The 20,367-nt window shown below is 36.8% G+C and overlaps 7 protein-coding genes across 7 annotated transcripts; 4 read left to right on the plus strand and 3 right to left on the minus strand.

Moving 5' to 3' along the window:
* The first annotated feature begins 11 nt into the window (after nt 1–11).
* Nucleotides 12–7,001, plus strand: LOC105312889 (protoheme IX farnesyltransferase, mitochondrial-like). The gene is made up of 6 exons (XM_011405883.2): nt 12–68; nt 125–330; nt 601–730; nt 5,766–5,890; nt 6,156–6,226; nt 6,280–7,001. Exons 1-6 carry the CDS (start codon nt 53–55, stop codon nt 6,935–6,937), a joined length of 1,206 nt encoding a protein of 401 aa, XP_011404185.1. The 5' UTR covers nt 12–52; the 3' UTR covers nt 6,938–7,001.
* On the minus strand, nt 6,980–8,679 carry LOC105313383 (uncharacterized). Its single transcript, XM_011406769.2, has 7 exons — nt 8,595–8,679; nt 8,469–8,547; nt 8,160–8,418; nt 7,973–8,077; nt 7,762–7,924; nt 7,191–7,718; nt 6,980–7,138 (listed from the first exon to the last, which is right to left on the minus strand). Exons 1-7 carry the CDS (start codon nt 8,653–8,655, stop codon nt 7,044–7,046), a joined length of 1,290 nt encoding a protein of 429 aa, XP_011405071.1. The 5' UTR covers nt 8,656–8,679; the 3' UTR covers nt 6,980–7,043.
* Nucleotides 8,680–8,707: 28 nt separating this feature from the next.
* Nucleotides 8,708–13,623, plus strand: LOC100642040 (ADP-ribosylation factor-binding protein GGA1-like). The gene is made up of 15 exons (XM_019997983.1): nt 8,708–8,768; nt 8,976–9,060; nt 9,194–9,269; nt 10,049–10,147; nt 10,283–10,406; nt 10,459–10,556; nt 10,649–10,729; nt 10,778–10,912; nt 11,036–11,414; nt 11,467–11,495; nt 11,559–12,150; nt 12,748–12,812; nt 12,870–12,968; nt 13,021–13,131; nt 13,273–13,623. The coding sequence occupies exons 1-15, from the start codon at nt 8,741–8,743 to the stop codon at nt 13,363–13,365; spliced, it is 2,094 nt and encodes a 697-aa protein (XP_019853542.1). The 5' UTR covers nt 8,708–8,740; the 3' UTR covers nt 13,366–13,623.
* Nucleotides 13,624–13,878: 255 nt separating this feature from the next.
* LOC100637402 (ragulator complex protein LAMTOR2-like) lies at nt 13,879–14,728 on the minus strand. The gene is made up of 4 exons (XM_003382748.3): nt 14,594–14,728; nt 14,382–14,544; nt 14,242–14,331; nt 13,879–14,145 (listed from the first exon to the last, which is right to left on the minus strand). The coding sequence occupies exons 1-4, from the start codon at nt 14,659–14,661 to the stop codon at nt 14,086–14,088; spliced, it is 381 nt and encodes a 126-aa protein (XP_003382796.1). The 5' UTR covers nt 14,662–14,728; the 3' UTR covers nt 13,879–14,085.
* Nucleotides 14,729–14,737: 9 nt separating this feature from the next.
* Nucleotides 14,738–16,500, plus strand: LOC100631384 (ribosome biogenesis regulatory protein homolog). Its single transcript, XM_003382869.3, has 13 exons — nt 14,738–14,925; nt 14,973–15,042; nt 15,086–15,124; nt 15,171–15,209; nt 15,255–15,305; nt 15,356–15,406; nt 15,507–15,585; nt 15,638–15,754; nt 15,807–15,850; nt 15,900–15,965; nt 16,021–16,062; nt 16,115–16,248; nt 16,292–16,500. The coding sequence occupies exons 1-13, from the start codon at nt 14,762–14,764 to the stop codon at nt 16,407–16,409; spliced, it is 1,014 nt and encodes a 337-aa protein (XP_003382917.1). The 5' UTR covers nt 14,738–14,761; the 3' UTR covers nt 16,410–16,500.
* On the minus strand, nt 16,500–18,948 carry LOC109581855 (DNA polymerase subunit gamma-2, mitochondrial-like). Its single transcript, XM_019996333.1, has 11 exons — nt 18,797–18,948; nt 18,685–18,739; nt 18,553–18,643; nt 18,380–18,507; nt 17,352–17,405; nt 17,160–17,277; nt 17,039–17,109; nt 16,916–16,996; nt 16,771–16,859; nt 16,627–16,723; nt 16,500–16,569 (listed from the first exon to the last, which is right to left on the minus strand). The coding sequence occupies exons 1-11, from the start codon at nt 18,946–18,948 to the stop codon at nt 16,510–16,512; spliced, it is 996 nt and encodes a 331-aa protein (XP_019851892.1). The 3' UTR covers nt 16,500–16,509.
* Nucleotides 18,949–19,014: 66 nt separating this feature from the next.
* On the plus strand, nt 19,015–20,270 carry LOC100631514 (glucose-induced degradation protein 4 homolog). The gene is made up of 5 exons (XM_003382870.3): nt 19,015–19,233; nt 19,283–19,342; nt 19,492–19,701; nt 19,892–20,022; nt 20,087–20,270. Exons 1-5 carry the CDS (start codon nt 19,078–19,080, stop codon nt 20,148–20,150), a joined length of 621 nt encoding a protein of 206 aa, XP_003382918.2. The 5' UTR covers nt 19,015–19,077; the 3' UTR covers nt 20,151–20,270.
* The last annotated feature ends 97 nt before the right edge of the window (nt 20,271–20,367 follow it).

A 20,367-nucleotide genomic window follows, 5' to 3' on the forward strand; every position in this document is an offset into this window, starting at 1 on the left:
TCAAGTTTAACCACGCCTCTTTGTTGTGATTTTATTTTTAACCCGTTACCATATGGAGATCTTGTGCTGTATGTTAATCATTTTTTTGCTCACATTCTTTTATTTTCATAACTTTCCCTTTTAGTACAATGCAGAGCAAGACTATTCCCATTATTTGGCCGGGGGTCACGTGGTTTTAAACTAACCAGAAGCTCTTCAGTACACATAAGACTCTATGCAACGTTGCATCAGCCACCTAGTGTGCAGCCTGATTCTAAGCCAAGGCCTGCTAAAAAGAGGTCTTTGGTATTAAAAGAGAAAAAGAAATTGAACGAAGTTGTATTTGATGAGGTGAATGCGAATATAATCAAGTTTAATTTGTGTATCACATAATGCTGGTTATTCAATTACATGGGGATCCTTATAAATAGTAATTGTTGTGAGGAAAATGCAAATTTTTGGTTTTAATATGTACATTAGGAACCTAACCTTTCATAATAATTGATCTACTACCCTATCAGCCACACCTTTTAATTAAAGACTTTTTCTTATAACTAATTGTGTAATTTCATTTGGTACAATAATAATGGTTGCATTAATACTGTTGCTTTGGCTGATTAGGTCCTCTCTAATGAGCCAAAGAGAAAAGATGTGCAATGTAAATCACTGGATGAAGAATGGAGAGAACAAAGGATTGATATTAAGAAGTTGCCATACATGTACCTAAAGCTCTCAAAATACAGACTCACTTGTAAGTTACACGATGCATGTATAGCTCATATCCTGTTCAAGAAAAATGGGCTGAATTGTAGATTTTAACATTCCACCAATTTAATTGTTAAATATATAATAGCATTTTAATATTAGAATTAGTAGAAGGACATTGTGTATTAATAATTGTGTGTTATATAGTGCAGTTCACTAGTTTTTCTGGCTGCATGTGGCCTGCATGAAGACTTTGTTTTGCATTGAAAATTCTATTCCTCATTTTCACTGTAAGTATTTATGGATGACACCAATTGTAACCATGGTAGCACTAAAAGTTACCCTCCCATGCCTCCAAATGTGATCGGACAGTTATTGATCGTGTCTTCTGACAGTTATTCAGTTGTTAAAATGTTTAGTGGCTTGTATCTTTCATTGAGGGCAATGGAGTGTTTTGAATGTCATACAAACCTGTCAGTTTTGTCATGAGAGAGATGGAGTGTTGCACATTGCCTATCAGAGCTTCCCATTCCTAAAGAGCATATATTAGACCAATGACTGTCTCTAATACTTCATAACTGGAGCTCAAAGCCTCCACCCTGATACTGAAGTGTATGTAATTGTCATTACTCTTGCTTCTCTTTATCTGATTCTGGTATTGAATCACCCAGTGTTGCTGGTAGTGGTATTTCAACTGATGGCCTCTTGTCACGTGATGACGGTATCCATATCCTGTGCTTGTTGCTCTTATTATGATACGCTCCCGAGGTAGACACGTCCTTACAAAATGGTGGCTGCTCCTGATCCTCTGACATGTATGACATGTTCAGTCCGTACTCTACTGCTCCCCATTGCTTCATGTACTCGTTAGCTTTCGAACGTAGTTCTTGAAGACTCGCTGCATGATCAACAATAAGTATTTCAGCAGAGCTGATGTCCCTGTATCGGTAATAGTGTATTAGCTTCTCTTCCGAGCTCTCTCCGCTATCAATGGCGTTGCGGACCTGACGGAGGCAGTACCTGAGTGGTATTGTAGTTATACCGACATAATGAATGTCTCTATGGGCCAGTATGTACACCAGGTGACTCAGGGAACAGAACCTTGTACTAACTGTGTAGTTGGGATTGTTCTTTATCATACACTTTACTACTTTACAGAGTTTGCAGTCGGACCAGTCGCAGTAGTCTTCATCTAGCCCCAAGTTGTCACTCTTTACAAGGAAATCTGTTGGATAGGACTCCCAACTCTCAGTCTTGAAGCAGGAGGAGATTGAGTCTTCACTTGATTCACTGGCACAGTCACTGTTGGGTTGATTGGTAGCCATATTGTGTGATGGCTTCACTCTAGGGCAATCACTGTAGTGACTAGTAGCTGTAGGGAGGAGAATGAGTGGTTGTTCTTGGAGAGGTGCTACATATTTAGGCCCTGATTTCCTGTTGTCACTTTGTAAGAAATGCATGAAGGAGTGAACCGTTTGCTTAGCATTCTGTAGGAATCATTATTATAGTGTATTCTTGGATTTTTGATACTTGAGGCATTTTAACTACATGTATGCTATGTAAGACCTAGCTTCAGTGCTCTTATTTAGTTTTTAAAAGAAGGTATGGGAATTTTATTTACAAGAAATGATGATGTCAGCATTGCAATGATAACCAACAACATGTTTACCATGAAAGTGCTGACAAGGAAAGTATCATATTACATTTTGGTGATAACACTCAGGTGCTTAAGGTATCATAATGGGGCTAAAATAAAGGGAATAAATTACATTTGAATCATAAACACACTCAGGTGGTTAAATATAATGGGGGGCTAAAGTAATCTACATTTGAATGATAAACACACTCAGGTGGTTAAAATATCATCATAATGGGAGCTAAAATAAAGGGAATAAATGAAAAAGTTTCAAAAACTAGACTACAGCAGCAAAAAGGGAAATAAAATTTAAAAGTATAGCAGCAAAAGTTATATAAGTTCAGCAAAGTTCAGGAGCTTTTTTACTTCTTAGTGTTTAATCCATTCTTCTTATACTTTGGCATGTATTTTGCCTTTTCTTTCTCCAGCTTCTTGGGGTTGCTGCTTTGAAAGAGGACTTTAACTTTGGCCTTTCCAAAGTCATTTCCAGGCTTTCTGTAATATTTGATTATTTTCTGCCCTTCTCCTTGCCCTGTCTTTATAGCATGGCGGTATTGATTTAGACGGTGATTTAGCGGACCTGTAGTTTTTCCTAGAATATGGGCACCTTTTTTGCTAGTTATAAGATACACAGAACCTTTTTTATCAGTAGTCTTCTTTCCGCATGACTTATGAGATTTAGCTGGCATCTTGAGCTCTTTCTTTACTCTAGTTGATATAATAGACCACTTCACTTTGAGGCTCTTCTTGTAATGTCCCGCCAAAAAGTGACCCTCTTAATACTATGAATACTGAATACATACATGTAGGAATATTCCCCTAAATATAGGTTGGACAACGCATTTGAGGTTTCTACGTGATTTAGATTACCGAGGAAACAAATTTAATTAACCGAGGGCGTAGCCCGAGGTTAATTAATGTTTTCAAGGTAATCTAAATCATGTAGAAACTGAAAATGCATTGTCTAGGTTCTTTAGATTATAGTCAGGTAATGTTAGGCAGTGGGCTCGTTACCAACAAGGATGATGGTGTTGCTAACCAGTCTTTTCCATGTTCTGAAAAGCTATTGGTCAGTGATTTTACCTTGGGAGACGCTATAGCGACAGCACAAGACAGTTTCAAGTCAAAACTAGCTAGGTCCGACAAAGGTATCACTCGGCAATGTCTTCTACAATACTAGCCTGTCCTGTTAGAGCTCTGTAGCAAACAGCACCAGGACAAAGATACACTATCCCAAACCAGCAAGGAGTGCCAGCATCCGTAACTGCCAGGCGAAAAAACGAGGGTAGAAACAATTATTGGTGCATAAACCAATGGAATACTTGGTGTAGGTGGAAGCTACAACTTGATGAAACTCCGTCTATGATGTCTCTCAGTTGCGAAGAGCTAGCAAAATCTATGGAAATGTTTGTCCTGGAAGTGAGGAAAAAAGACGGCACTGAACTTATGTTCCTAATACTCTATACCACATGGTGTGTGGTATCTAGCTATAATGAACAAAACAATGTTTGAATGAACAAAACAACAAAACAATGATGACAAAAACAATGTTTGAAATGGGAGGAATAAAAAGGAGTCAAAACTAATCATTCTTTACAAGCAACTGCAGCGACCCGTTTATACAAAGAAGGTGTTGATGAACAACTGATAATGGAACACATTGGTCACCATAGCATCGATGGAGTGAGAAGCTACAAGAGGGCATCACAGCTGAACAAATGATTGAGATATCAGATATTTTAGCGAACACTCAAAATACTCAACAAACAAAAAAAATTTAAAATGTCGATGGACGGTGTGAACGACTAATTGCTTTCAGTAACTGCACAAATTTGACTGTAAATATTCAAAAATAACAATTTTATTATTATAAATAATGGTTATTAATAAGTAATCTAAGAAGTTATTAAGAGGTAACTAAGCTACTTAGATTACCTCATTTGACCAATCAAATTGCCTCATTTTACCTGACTATAATCTAACTACTGGTACTGGTATGGTATCTTTATGTAAAAGTAAAATTCTTAAAAGAAACCTAGAATAAAAAAATTACTATACATGTGTATATTGTAGCCTTTAGTTTCAAGTCTTTCTTTAAAGTTTAGAGTTCAATCCATTTCTCATGCTGTCATACTCCTGTATGTATTCTACTTCCTTTTGACGCAGCTTTTGACTTACCTTGCCTCCTCTTGGCTTGTACAGAACTTGAACCGTGGCCTTTTCAAAATTATTCCTTCTGTAATAATCAATGAATTTCTGTCCATCACCATGCCCTGCTCTGATAGCTTCACGGTGCTGTCCCATACGATGCTTCAGTGTGCGTGTAGTTATTCCAACATATTTCTTACCTCTTGTACTAACTATGAGATAGACAACATTTTTAAGATCACTCCTGCATGATTTGATAGGTACACAAGAGTAAGGAGGCATATTGAGCTCTTTCTTGGTATTATAAATCTTTTGCTGTGGGCTGTTTGTAGGTACTGTGTCTTGCCAAAATGTGGGTGAGTATTAGTACTATTATGGTATCACGTAGTGTCTTCCGTCTCTATGAATAGTGTTATTGGAAGAGTAATTTTTCCACACTGTACTTCTAGTATTATCAATCAATAATTTAGAGCTGTTACTACTGAACTCTGCCCCCAAGAGAATATGCATGCTGCATCTGCGTTTAATCTCAATTTTTGTGAATCAGTTGTATTTTTATTAATAAAATTTATTTTAAGAACAGCATACAAAATAGAAAAAAAGTATCTCAGCAGCAAAAATTATTTGTTCCTTTCTTTCTTTACCACTTAGTATTCAGCCCATTATTGACACTATTATACTGTGCTATGTAGAAATGCTCCATCTCTTCCAATTCTTCCTCATTTTGAGCTGTATCTAAAATTTCTTTAGTAGCTGCATCAAAATCATGGTTTCTATAGTATTCTATGAACTTTCTTCCATCTCCACGACCATCCTTAATAGCATAACGGTGTTGAGACATACGATGCTTGAAATTGTTGGTCTTACCAACATAAGGAACACCTTTAGCACTTGTTATTAAGTATACTACAAAGCCTGTACCACTACCTCCATCAGTTTCCTCTTGAATGTTGTCACTTTCTCTTCCGTATTCTGCACACAGTTGGCAAGATGGTCCATCACATTCATCTGAGTAGTTAGCCATTATTGGTTATTAGTTGCACTCTAGCTTTATGTCGTGTTTTGGCACAGCGATGATGCTTATCTGGTTTTCCCCTGGGAATTCCCCTTTATGACTGTATTACAATGTTTCCTGATAGTCTCTTTTATGCCACTCTCATTAGACTTATAGTTTATAATTTATGTAGCCATGTACTAGTTTCTTCTTGAATATGTGCATATCTCATGTTTTTTTAATTTTTTGTGGTATCTTGATATAATTTTTCTAGCTAAATTATGCATTTATTCTTTTCTATAGCTCTGGTAGTACTCACTACACTGGTTGGGTATGCAATGGCTCCTTCTCCTACAATACCCTCTGTTCTATTGTATAGTTGTGTGGGGACAGCTTTGTGTTCAGCTGCTGCTAATACTTTTAATCAGGTAATGAGTAATCTAATGCAGCATTAGATACATCAATAGACATATTGTTATGTAGAAAGTTTGGCCAAATATTGATCATATTTTCTCAAATTCTTGACTTGAGTTTTGGCCAGTGGTTATTCAACAAAAACTTACATTTACTGTGAGCTGTTTGATTTTTCATGAATTGTGAGATTCTTGAAAGCTTTAGATACACAGTTAGCCTATACAAATATTCATTGCCTTCCAAAAACTATTGACCACAATTATTTATTCATTTATTTAGTGGATAGAAGTTCCTTTTGATTCTCAAATGTCACGCACAAGAAACCGAGTCCTAGTAAGAGGACTGATGAGGTGAGTCAATTAAATATGCACTTTCATATCTACTTAACTTTCTTTGCCTGTAGCCCTCTCCATGCTCTCTCCTTTGGTATAATATCAGGAGTAACTGGTACTCTTATACTAGCCACTGGAGTCAATGCATTAACAGCAACTCTAGGAGTATTCAATATAATCCTCTACAGTGCAGTGTATACTCCAATGAAGAGGCTGAGCATTGCTAATACTTGGGTAGGCTCAGTTGTTGGTGCTATACCGCCAGTAATGGGCTGGACTGCATGCACTGGGACCCTCTCACCCTCTGCATTCATTCTGGCTGGTGTTCTCTTTGCTTGGCAGTTTCCTCATTTCAATGCACTCAGTTGGAGTCATCAAGGCGACTACTCGCGTGGCGGGTATCGCATGATGTCAGTAACAGATCCTCTTTTATGCAGGAAAGTTGCTCTCAGATACTCTCTTTCTCTCATTCCCATATGCACTGCTGCTCCTGTATTTGGTCTCACAACATGGTGGTTTGCTTTTGACTCTGCTCTACCAAACCTATGGCTCTCCTATCTTTCTTGGAAATTCTACCAGGACTCTGATTTCAAGTCAGCTAGGAGATTGTTTCACTTCTCTCTCGTTCACCTCCCTCTTCTCCTTGGACTGATGTTACTCAATAAAGCATCATGGAAGACTGATGGATCACCATCATCAGACAAGATGAAAAGAGAACACTCAGAATAGTTTAAAATAGTTTTATATTTATTATTATTATTATTACAAAGATAGTTTGTATCATTATACTATAGGCATGAAATTAATGAATTAATGATGAGAAATGTGATATTAATCAGTTTTTATAAGTCACTCCTTTTCTGTGGTGGGAGACAACAATGTTAAGTAGCCTGTTCTTGGGTAGAGTTGATAGTAGGGTTGTTAAAAAATCTACAAAAAAGAGAATAAAATAAAATGACATGCTATATAGATACTCCTTCACCTGGATTGAGTGAGACTATTCCAACATCGAGACCAATCTGCAAAAACTGAGACAGTCTTTCCAACGAGAGCTCAGTCTTGTTCTTTTCCTCCTGGAGGAGTGTCGCTGTTTTCTGTTGAAACTCTAAGAGTCTTCCAACCAGTGAAGAAAGGCTGGTACTAGTCATTGCAATGTGAACGGGAGAGCTCGAGAGAGACATGAGGTAAGTCAATAGGTTAGCATGAAGCTGTGACATTGAGCTCCTGTACTCTGTGACCAGCTGCTTCTCCTCGTCCCTCCCTCTCAGTCTTCTCTCTGTGTTCCTCACTATCCACTGGTCGGGTATTAGAGGCTCTAGTATTACCCACTGGGCCACACCCATTAACGGAGGGGCATTGATGGGGCGTTTGACTCTCTGCGATCGAATGAGAATCGGAGAGTCCCTAGTATCAGGGAAGGTGGTTAGAGAATCGGGATTAGTTAGGATCCATTGAGAGAGTAAATGAATACATCTCAATGGAGGGCATGAAGCATGACCGATGGAACTACCTGAAAACAAATGAATATTACAATAATCACTAGTTTCCCTTACTGGAGCTTATAGGGAATGAAGATGTAAGATGAAGAATGAGGAGCTTAGTAAACGATGGACAGTTATTGCCTAGTGCCAGCAATGGCTCCATTGCATTGGGCAATAGTTCACAAAACTCTGAGTATATGTTAGTAGCTAGTTCTGCAGCTGCAATCGGATATAACTATAGAAAGAAAGAAAGGATAGAAGATATGGATTAATTGAATCTCACCTCCATCCAGTAAGTGGTGCAGTGTAGCACTGTGCCATTCCCCAGCCCAGAGATACTTAATGATACGAGTTTCTTCAATAAAGACAGTCGATGCGCTGATGCTACCTGCAACAATAGTAGGCTAATGTGTAAAATTAATTTGAGTTTATGACCATTAAACAAAAAATAAAAAAAGGAAATAAAATACCTCATCATCATCTGCCAAACCAAAAAGAGTATCAAACAATGCTAGCTGTATCTCTTTGCTCAGTTGTCTCTCTTCTACTTGTCCTCTCAGTGCCTCTAGGAGCTCCAATTCTTCAAACACATTGAAAGGCCACTCTACAGATGAAGAAGCAGCAGCAGTAGGTACTAACAATATATAACTATCAATAAGAGAAAGGAGCTTCTCTTTGTTTGGTAGTGACGAGACGACAAGATCAGGTGAAGAGAGTGAACGAATATACCTGGAATAAAATAATGAAATGTGTGGTGATTTTTATATTTTTAAAATCACCTTTCTACCATGCTAAGTATAAAGTTACATGCTGCTGGTTTCTGAAGGGTCTTTAGCGTTTGGTCAATCTCAGAGTCACCTGAAAGGTAAAGATTAATATATAGACTGCCACACAGTGCTCCATACCATCTCTGTTCTCTACATGAGGAGATTTTTTCTTATTTTGTCTCAGCTTGTGAGCTGCCATTTTATTAAAGGGCGTGGCTACACAATGGGCGTGGTTGTGCGTCGTTACAGTGACGTCATTTACAGGTCACGTGATTTGTTTTAAAATGGATGACTCGCTGGAGGCTTTACTGGGTAAGTGAAATACCTCTTCGCTTGCTTTAGTTGTTCTTAAACATCAGTCAGACACTAACCACAGATTTATATAACCCTCTCTTTTTTAACTGTTGCTTTTAATATCCCATACACTCAATAGTGTCAACGAGCCCTTTTGTTCTGCGTCCTTTAATTTCTTCTCTCTTCCTCCTTTTCTTTCCCTCTCCCCATTCCTCTCCATTACAGAGAAAGCCACTAATCCTAAGAACAGATATGAAGACTGGGAATTCATTATGGCTTTCTGTGACAAAGTCAATGCAGAAATGGAAGGGTAAGAGCTAAGAAGTGTATACATTATACTCAATGGGGCATGTGATAATGTGATTGGACTTCTAACCATACATACGTGTACATGTATAATATTGAATGTTCTAATAGTTGATTTACTCATTTATTCTCTACAGGCCACAGGTTGCACTCAAGATAATAGTCCCCAAGATACAAGACAAGAATGAAAAGGTTGCTCTACTCGCACTGGCTGTAAGTTGATATCACTTTTACTTTTAGTATCATTGAATGACCATTCATTATTATTGCCAACTATGGACTCAGTGGACTGCATGCATATGTACATGAACAAATGTAGATGTGTACACTTGCATAACTTGCATACACTACATGTGTATTTATTGGAAGGGAAAGAAACTATAAATCTTGTACCTGCCACTACTAAACAAACGATTTGTAATTTGTAATTTGTGCTTTGTATGTTTGTATTACTTCATCTAATGGTGACCCCAAATATGGGGGCATTAGGACTCATATGATCAGCTCTTAATCAATATCATCCACTGGCTAGATAGTCACATACATTAAATCACTCTGTTGTACTTCCTTTTTGTTGCATGTTTTGATAATTGAAGACCCAATAGTTAATGGTATTTAATCATTTCAGCTCTTGGTGCATTTATTTTATGCTAAGAAGTCTCTAATTGAGATACCCAATTAACTGAATCCTATAAAATTTTGTGAAAAAAATTTGCTGCTTACAACATTCTTTGCAATAATTTTAACAAAAAAACTGGTTAGATGCCACAAAGTAGGTGGCATAGCCTTAACCATGTGTTGTAAGTTGAAAGTCCGAAGACTTTTCTCGTCCTTATCGAGGGAGATGCTAACCTTCTCTCGGCTCATACAACACAATCTATAACTTGTAGCAGCTTCCTTTTATACCTCTGCAATGTTTACACAATTTACTATTGTGGGTTGGCAGACTATGTATGAATGTCGTTAACACTACATCACTTCCTGTCCTATAGCTATTGGAGGCTTGTGTGAAGAATTGTGGTCGCAAGTTCCACCAGGAATTGGGAAAGTTTCGGTTTCTTAATGAGCTTATACGCATGATCTCACCAAAGGTAAATGATGGACATACATGTACTGTACATGTACTTGTTACAATCCATTTATTCATGCCTATAAGCTTTATACATGTACTGTTTGAATTGAAGTACTTTATTATAAGTAAACTGTATGCATTTGCTTTTCATTAGTATCTAGGTAAAGATATACCTGAAAAGGTTCAGGAAAAGGTAAAGGCAATGTTGTATAGTTGGAAGATTGGTCTGCCTAGTGAGACAAAGATAGCAGAGGCTTATGAAATGCTTAAGAAGCAAGGTATGGAGGACATGCCATTGATTTGTAGACGATAACAATATTCTTTTTTTAGGTTTAGTTTTTGATGAAAGTGCCGCTCGTGATAAAACACTAGAAGAAGCAGCTACTAAACCGAAAATCGCTTTGCAAGAAGACCCTAGGCAATCTCAGGTATTTGATTAATCATCTCTCACTTTATGTCAGTATATCTTCATCGGTCATCCCTCCCCCTCTCTATCTGTTTCCTCCTTGCCTTCCTCTAGATGTTAGGTAAATTGATAAAAAGTCAGAATCCAGAAGACCTTCGTGCTGCCAACAGATTAATAAGGGACATGGTTCGGAGGGTAAGAGAAGGATTATGATTATAATTATTACAGTTTGTGCATTGCTAGGACGAGAAGAGGATGGAAAAACTCAAGAAGCGTCTCGATGATCTTGAGTTGATTAACAACAACGTCAAACTCCTCAATGAGATGCTCTCACATTTTAAACCGGATGCACCTGAACATGAGAAACAAATTATTGAAGTACAATACTCTCTCCCTCTCTCTCTCTCTCTCTCTCTCTCTCTCTCTCTCTCTCTCTCTCTCTCTCTCTCTCTCTCTCTCTTTTTTCCTTAATGATGTACCGTGTGTATTATCTCATGTTAGGAATTACATTCATCAGTGGAGAAGATGCGTCCACAGTTGTTCCGAATGGCGAGCGAGCTCCAACCAAACGAAGAAGGCATGACAGAGATACTGAAGGCAAACGATTCCCTTATTCGAGTGCTTGACTCGTACGAAAAGAAAATGGGAAAGAAAAAAGAAGGAGGAGGAGAGGGAGAGGCAAAAGGAGCAGCAACCGGAGGAGGAGGAGAATTACCAAGTACTTTTGGTGACCCTGTTCCATCTACAAGCGCCACAGGAGGGGGAGACAGCAGTATTCTCTTGGATTTAGCTGATTTGAATTTTGGTAATCCCCCAACTCCCCCTGCCCCTGTTCGTAGTCAAGGTAACGAGGTCAACCTGTTGGATGATGTTAGTTTGGGTGAGTTAGAGTGTGTATTTTAACCCTTTATCAACTGGTTTTTATCTTGTAGCACTTCCTAGTCTTAATGCAGCACCATTAGTAAGTGATTATTTATTATTATTTATTTATTTATTTATTTATTTTATTTATTTATTTTCATAGCCTAGTTTAGATTTCATGACACAGGATCAGCCTCCGTTAGGCGGAATGGGAGGTGTTAGTAAAACCGGGCAAACAGGTTCTGTTCCTGCTCCAGCAACCAGTCAAACGACCGGCTTTGACCTATTGGGTGATTTTAATTTACTCTCTGGTCCTATGGTACCACCTCCTTCAACTGGAGCTCTGCCCATTTCTTCTGGAGCTCCACCCACCTCTGGAGTATTTAATGGATTACTTGATGGGAATTCAGCTAAACCTTTTGGAGCTCCGCCCACCTCCGGAGGAATGTTTAATGGACTGATTAATAGTACACCGTCTCAGTCTGCTGTAGCTCCACCTTTTGGTGGTCCTATGATTGGTACCACACCTACTTCCGTTCCTATGATTAGTACCACGCCTACTTCTGTTTCTATGATTGGTGCCACACCTACTTCCGTTCCTCTTTCAACTAATCCTCTACCTCCTACAAGTATTTCATTGGCCACACCTCCTATGAGTGTGTCAATGACCACACCCCCTGGTCCTCTATTAGGTGCTGATCCTCTTAGTGCTCTTGATAAGGTCTTTGTTCCAATTGACACCATAAAGCCAGCTAGTAAGAGAGAGAGAGAGAATGTACATCCATGCAACTTAGGAAAAATGCACATGTGTATAGATCACATTTAAGTTAATTAGAAATTTTAAATCTACGGCCATGGGCTATAGTACAAGGTTTTTCACCAAAAGTGGCAAGGAGAGAATTCTTCATTTTTATAATTTTTTCTGGTGCATATACATGTGTTTTTGTATAATGTAGAAAGTTTGAGCTGATTCCGGTCAAATTTGGATTTTTTTATGATTTTTAAAAGTTGCTTCAAAATTGGGCCAAAGTCCCTGTACTATAGTACAGGGTTTCGAGCCAAATTTCATCAAAAATGACTAGGTAAGAATTTTTGGTTTTTATAATTTTTTCTGATGCATATACATGTACTTATGTTGCGTAGAAAGTTTGAGCTCAATCTGATCAAGTTTGAATTTTTTATGAATTTTTAAAAGTTGCTTCAAAATTGGGCCAAAGTCCCTGTACTATAGTACAGGGTCTCAGGGTCTCAAGCCAAATTTCACCAAAAATGACTAAGAGAGATTTCTCCATTTAAAAATTTTATTTTATACTCGTGTGTGAATGAGTAATTGTAATATATTTGTTGTATAGGTTCTAAACCTCCCCTTCAAGTCTTAAGTAAAGGAGGAGTCAATGTTTCATTACTTTTTACTGAAGTAAGAACAACAATAAAAATACATTCTGCAAGGATTGATCTTTTCTCTCTCATTCAGAATGCACCTGCTCCTGATATCATGGTAATGGTAATGTCAACAATTAGCACAAATCCTTTTCCAATTTCAAATTATTTGATACAAGCAGCTGCTCCTAAGGCAAGCCATTCAATCCATCGTTATTCTCAATGTTAGCATTCACTGGTTTTAGGTTATGAAAGTGAAGCTCCAGCCACCAACCGGCTCTGATTTGATGGCGTATAATCCACTGAGTCCACCTGCTAGTGTTTCTCAGATTATGCTTCTTGCTAATCCTACCAAGGTAAGGCAATACAATACGGAAGTTGAATGTGCTTTATGAAATACAATTGCCATGACTTAATTGACATGTGTATTGTGTTACTGAAAATGAAGAGTGACAAAGCTATTTTATATTTTTTTATTGTATTTTTTCTGGATGTAGGCTCCTGTTAGGTTACGTTTCAGAATAAGTTATACTCCACAAAACGGAGCAGAAGTAGTTGAAATCGCTGAAGTGTCTTTTTCTTCGGCATAGCTGACTTGTTGCATACTCCTTCAGTCCTCCCTACTCTCTCTCTCTCTTTGATCCTCTCTCTTTCTCTCTTGGTGCTGTCTTGCTGTCTGCTGTGAAACTTTTTGTATCATGTAAATACTGTAATAAGTTTTAATGATTATTATTATTATTATCATTATAATTATTGTATTGTTTTTGTAGCCCATTTCTTCTTTATTGACTTATTGTTTGAACATTAAACTATAATCAGTACCTAGTTGAAAGGTACTGTACCTCTAATCTTAAGATTAAATGATAATAATGTGAATGGGATTAACAAAACAGCTGCTTCTAATGGTAGTAAACCAATGATTAAAACCACCACTTCATTAACACCACAAATTAGAAAGATATTATTGTTTAGGTCAAGTGTGAACAACAATATTTAAACGTGTGAACAAGCTTGTTGCTCACTCACAAGAACATGGCCAAGATGCTTTTATACATAATAATTGTCACCAAAGTATCCCTGCTTGCTGCTATTAAAAGACAAAATGAAGTCACAATAAAATTAAAACCATTCAAAATTACTTCTTTAGATTATAAAATACAACAAACAGACACAGCAACAAACACACACAAGTAGATACATGTATCAGATAGAAAAAAAGAGACAGTGAGTGAGAGAAAGAAGGATTCACAGGAAAGTGTTTGGATGAAAGATGCTAATACCAAGCACACAAACAAAGACACATAGTTAAACTACGTTGGAGCTGCTATCTGTGACAATGGCTCTTTAAGATAACCTGCTAAAGTTTCCATCTGAAAGGAGGAGGGGAAATATAAGAGATATGTATTTCAACAACAGTTATATATATTTACTATTATAGTACATTGGGTAAATCATTCTCGTTTTACCTTAACTTTGAGTAATCCTAATCCAACACTCTTCTGGGCATAAATACACAATAATAGATTGGCTACCTTCTTTATAGCGACACAGCCATCCTAAAAGAATAAAATGGCACCCATGAATCAACACACCCACAATATCTCACCTCACACTGTAAGACTATCAGCTCCAGTGGCTTGTCCTCCATCGTAGCGTTGGAGTTCTTGTCATACGACATCCATATATTAGCAGCAATGGCGGCTGTGACATGCTCTTTCTTTTCACTTTTCCCAGCAAAGGCCATTAGCGAACCTTCTTGATTTAAAAGGCTAGAAAAGTTATTGTTATTAGTTGAGGGAGGGCAGGAGTGTTTCTTACAGTGTACAGTGTATTCCTCCAGTGTTTGCCTGTTCTAAAACTCGTGTAAGGGCTTTGGGTTTCAACATCTTTATCCACCAAGTTTAAGTTCTCTTCCTAGTCTCCTTTTTTGTGGTCACGTGGTACGAGTGATGTCATGTGACGTAGTCACTACACACGTGGTTAGAAATGGAGGCTGAAGAAGAATCAATGGATGTAGAAGCGATTCTTTCTGCTCATCAGAGCAAGTTTAAATCAACAGAAGTGAATAAAGAGGTCGAGCTTCAGTTTGATTTGGGTCGTTTGCTGGCAACAGATCTCAATGAAATTGAAGCACAATCACTCAAGACCAAGTTGATAATAATTCACCATTCATTGTTATTTTAATTATTAATATCAGACAGAAAGATGGCTATCTTCTTAACTTAATGAGAGACAACACACAGCTATTAATCAATGAGATATGGAAGGTATGCTATGGAACTAAACAACACTGAAACATTTGTTTTTTAGTTTCCAGTTGAAAATAATGATGGCGGTATCTCTGTTCAGGTATCATTAATTATAATATTAAATGTATAATAATAATTATTATTAGCTTCCTTCTCCAAAGACGGTCCTTCCACGTGAAAAACCGGTAAAGCCAGTTTGTCCTGTTTATAACGACTTTTCTTCCATTTAGATACCCAAAGAAAAAGAACCGACGAAATGGGAGCAATTTGCCCAAACTAAAGTAAGACAAGAACTCACATGATTATCACATGACATCATAATGTTGTGCAGGGAATAGCAAAAAAGAAGAGATCAAAGATGGTTTTTGATGAGAAAAGTCAAGTATGTCATTTTATATTTTATTCATTTCACATTGCTAGAATGCATCTAATACAGTAACAGTTATATCAAGTAGTGTCCAATAGTAGATTGTATTGTCTAGGAATGGAAGCCAAGATGGGGCTACAAGAGAATAAATGATCCCAAGGAAGACTGGCTCATTGAAGTCCCAGATAATGCTGGTACTGATGATGTGTAGTGAATTGTTAAAGTAAGGTTGGTGTATTTGCATAGATCCTTATGAGGATCCTTTTGAGAAGAAATCTGAAGACAGAAAGGAAAGGATAGCAAAGAATGAATACCAACGTTTGAGGAATATCGCAAGAGCTGACAAAAGTGGACGAGTGAAAGGTAAGGAACTATAATCCATGTCTCACTCCTCCTCTGTCTCTCATTGTATCAGCTCCATTACCTCCAGCGTATGCTGCAAAGCTAAACAAGCATCAAGTATGTTAACTATAGATAATCTTATGTGTTTGTATCATGTGATCATCAGGTGACACATGCGCTTGGTATGGCAAGAAAATCGACTGCATCTATTGGTAAATTCACACCTAAACTGGTGAGCTTATTATTTCAAACTCGTCATCTTGTAAATTTATTGTTTTATTCTGCAGTCGAAAGAGCCAGCTGCTAAGAGTGCTGGAAAGAAAAGCAAAGTCAGAAAAGGATTTATTTCGATTGTCATTAATTAATAATTATTTTGTTTAGTTTCGTCCGGTTGTTGGGAAGAAAGGAGAAGAGAGAGCACTCAATTTGGAAATATTAAAGAAAATGTCGAAGAAGACAGATATTTTGGATGTGAAGAAGGCCACAAGCAAATTTATATCAGATGAGCATGAAAAGTGAATCAGCCATTTTAGTTCTAAATGTAACTAGTTCTCTCAGAGCACATGCAGAGAAGCAGCAAGGAATACGAAAAAAGAAAAACAAACATGTCAGTCACAAAGCAGGAAAGAAACCGGTAAAGTTGATGAAACAAAAGGCAAGAAGAAAGAAAAGATGATCCAAATACTTTTTCTCTGCAAATAAATTACTTTTATTGTGAGGTGTGTTCGTAATAGTATTATTATTATAAAAAATAACTTTTCGAGTTATGATTTGTCTTAGTATCTTTGATGCATTATCTGCATGCAACGAACAAGAGAGTCACAACCAATGTGCTCCTAAAAATCACAACAGATCAGTTACACATACAAACAGATTGTATATCCATAACACACTGATATTCCAGAATCTCTATCTTGTAGTGTGATGACACCATTTGAGATCGTGCCATCATCTATCAACACTCTCATTGGAGTGCCTATCTCATCTTGACTGTATGACACAGTATACTTAATGCATTAACATGTCCCCTTACTCACTATGCAAGTCTTGATTCTAGTGATCCTTCGTTGTAAGATTTCGAAGTGATTGGAATCATGTTAAGTTCACTAGCCAGTTTATCACAGAACTACAGGCAGTATAAGATGTGTGTAATTGTTGTTCATTAGGCAATTTTTATCTCACCATTACTTGGTCTTGTACATTCTCTTCAGGAAGAAATGCTAACTTGATTGGAGCAAGTCTTCTGTGAATTTTCAACAAAGCCTTTCTCATAATGTACACAAAGCCAATGATACTGTTACTTACATTGATTGGTGATTCATCTGTCCATTGCCTGTAATTGTCAAAGAAAGCATCTCTCAAGATACTCCATAAACCTAAGAGAAGAAATAATGTACACACATGTATAAGTCAAGTGAGTCTTGACCTGTATCAAGTCTAGTCATGAAATGAAGGACGCTCTTGTTTTTAAGCTGATATGTATCTATGTTCTCAATAACAATGTATTCTGAATCCTGGTTTAGCTCAGTGTTTGGTAAAATAAACTGAGACAAGGAAGTGTGACATTATACAAGAGGAGACAGAGAACTTGAGAATGAAGGCTATACAGGATGGTTACTTTAATGTAGGAATTTTTTTCATCCAATACAAAATTCTCAGGACGACAAGCAAACTAATAATAACAATGAAAAATGACAGTGAAATTTTGTCAAACTTTTGCTCATAACTCAACAAATATTTCATGGAATCAGCTCAAACTTTCTACAGAGCATAAGTGCATCAATATGTATCAGAAAATGTAATAAAAATCGGGGGTGATTTCGGAGCCATTTTTCGAAAAAAACCATGGGCTATAGCCTTGGGTATTTTTCAAAATTTGGCCGTTCTAAAAAATTGCTCATAACTAAAAAAATTGAAGCCGGAATCAGCTCAAACTTTCTACAGAGAATAAGTGCATCAATATGTATCAGAAAATGTAATAAAAATTGGGGGTGATTTTGGAGCCATTTTTTGGAAAAAACCATGGGCTATAGCCTTGGGTATTTTTCAAAATTTGGCCGTTCTAAAAAATTGCTCATAACTAAAAAAATTGAAGCCGGAATCAGCTCAAACTTTCTACAGAGAATAAGTGCATCAATATGTATCAGAAAATGTAATAAAAAGTGGGGGTGATTTCGGAGCCATTTTTTGGAAAAACCATGGGCTATAGCCTTGGGTAATTTTCAAAATTTGACCGTTTTTAAAAAATGCTCATAACTCAAAAAATTGAAGCCGGAATCAGCTCAAACTTTCTACAGAGCATAAGTGCATCAATATGTATCAGAAAATTTAATAAAAATTGGGAGTGATTTCGGAGTCATTTTTTGAAAAAACCATGGGTTATAGCCTTGGGTAATTTTCAAAATTTGGCTGTTTTTAAAAAATGCTCATAACTCAAAAAATTGAAGTCGGAATCGACTCAAACTTTCTACAGAGCATAAGGGCATCAATATGTATCAGAAAATGTAATAAAAATTTGGGATGACTTCGGAGCCATTTTTGGCTACTTTTAAAATTGGCCATAACTAGCATAGAAATATCAATATGTAGGCAGTGTTTTGAAAGACTAGTATTTTTATAGCACAAGGATTTTTTACTCCTTCTTACTTGCTTCCACCATTGTAATCGACTCCTTTGCCAAAAAATAATCCATTCTTGAGACACAAACGAAGGACAAACATAATATAAATGCAATTGCTCTCTATTGTATAAACTACTCGTGTTTGATGAATTAGCTAATAGGAGAGTTACGAGTAAAGAACGAATGTATTATTGCTTACCGTAAAAGCTCAAGCCAAATGGCAATGGAAACTCTAAAAATTTTAACCAATTTGTAGCGACACTTTTGGGTGTGGCCATTTCGAAATTAAACTAAACAAAATTGATTAATGTCACTGAGCAGAGTGACTTACAGGAGAATGAACCAGGTGTACATTAGCAGAGCTGGCGGAGACAGTTGAGTATTCCCTAAATTTTATCATTAAAAAATATATATATATAACAGATTCACAGTGTCACCCCCACCATTCTGTGATGAAATTTCTTCTCATTGCTGCCCCGAGAGGTCCATAGCCAACCACAGTCTGGAGCAATTCCTGTACTGTAGAGGATGAAATGATACTACTAGCAGCCTCGGTCGTCAAGAAAAACCCATTCTTAGTACAAAGAGAGAACATGTGGAGGCACATGTGTAGCGATATAAATGAATATGGGATGGTATGCCACGCCTTATGCTAGATTTTTATTTGTGCTGCTCTGGCTTAGCATTCTTTTAACCACCACGAGTACAATAAAGAAGAGTCATAATGGAGGTAGACTGTGCCCCTGAGACAGATGAAGAGAAGCCTGTAGGTGTAGGGAAACAGTTAGGATTTCCTTGCTCTCCTTTTAGGAGTGGTAGCCGTTTTAAAGGCTTTCAGCAGAGCAAAGGCAATAAATATCAAGTTGAAGTTATTATTCAGGTAAACATGTATGAGTAGGTACATCAGTATACTCGTTAGTCTTATGCAGTATATAGACCATAGCAACGACCTCTTGTCAGGATATTTAAAGATACAAGGACTTACCGAGGTAATATATGAAAATTAAAATTTGTATTTAGTACATTAATGTATCGATTAGTCTTCATAATTATGCATCAGTACTTAAATAAATTGTACAATCGTATGCAACATTTATCATAAGAAGATTGTGTGTCTGTATCGTATTCTTTTAAATAGGAATTTCCAACATTAATAACATTCTTTGAAGGTGAAGTTATAGGTGACAAGCATCACTTCTTAACAAGAAAATGGGATGCAACGGAAGATATCGATAGAAAGCACTGGGGAAAGTTCACCGCCTTTCGCCCGTTTTCAAAAAGTTTCAACTCCGATACATTTGATTACAAATCAATCAAAGACACGAACTGTGTCTTCATGAGATGGAAGGTACATTTACTTGACAAGTAAAGTAATACTGTATAGTCTTTATTCTTGATACTATGCTGCACATTAAATACATGTCCATTAATTGCATAGAAGCTGCAATAGTGTAATAGGTATAGTGGCAGTTTTATAATTGCATGGTTGTAAATTTATAGTGTCCAAAGTGCATTAACTTTGTCTCTAACGAACGTAGGAATTGTTTTTAGTTCCTGATCACAGGATCACTGACATTAATGGAGCTTCTCTTGCTGGCTTTTATTACATTTGTCTTGATCTGACCACTAGAAACATAGATGGGTTTTATTTTCATAGACTATCAGACTGGTAAGGAAAAGAGAAAATAATATATAGCATTTTATTATTATTATTGTTGTTATATATGGTACAGGTTCCAGTCAATTACACTTCAGGAAGTGCAGAAGAAAAGAATATCAACTTTTCAATTTCATTAGCAATGATGACACTATCTTTCATTCAATGCTGTATCTTTTCATTTATTGCTGTGTCTATTAATCAAGTCATTGTTATTTTATTGTGATCATATTTAATGCAACAATCATTAGTAGATCTAATTATTGATTTTTATTATGACCACTGAATAATTATTTTTTTAATAATAATAATTATAAAAAGAAATCTCTTGATTGTAACTCATGGTCTTTGTGTCAA

Source organism: Amphimedon queenslandica, unplaced genomic scaffold (genome assembly GCF_000090795.2).
Source record: "Amphimedon queenslandica unplaced genomic scaffold, v1.1 AMPQUscaffold_13519, whole genome shotgun sequence".
NCBI lineage: Eukaryota > Metazoa > Porifera > Demospongiae > Haplosclerida > Niphatidae > Amphimedon > Amphimedon queenslandica.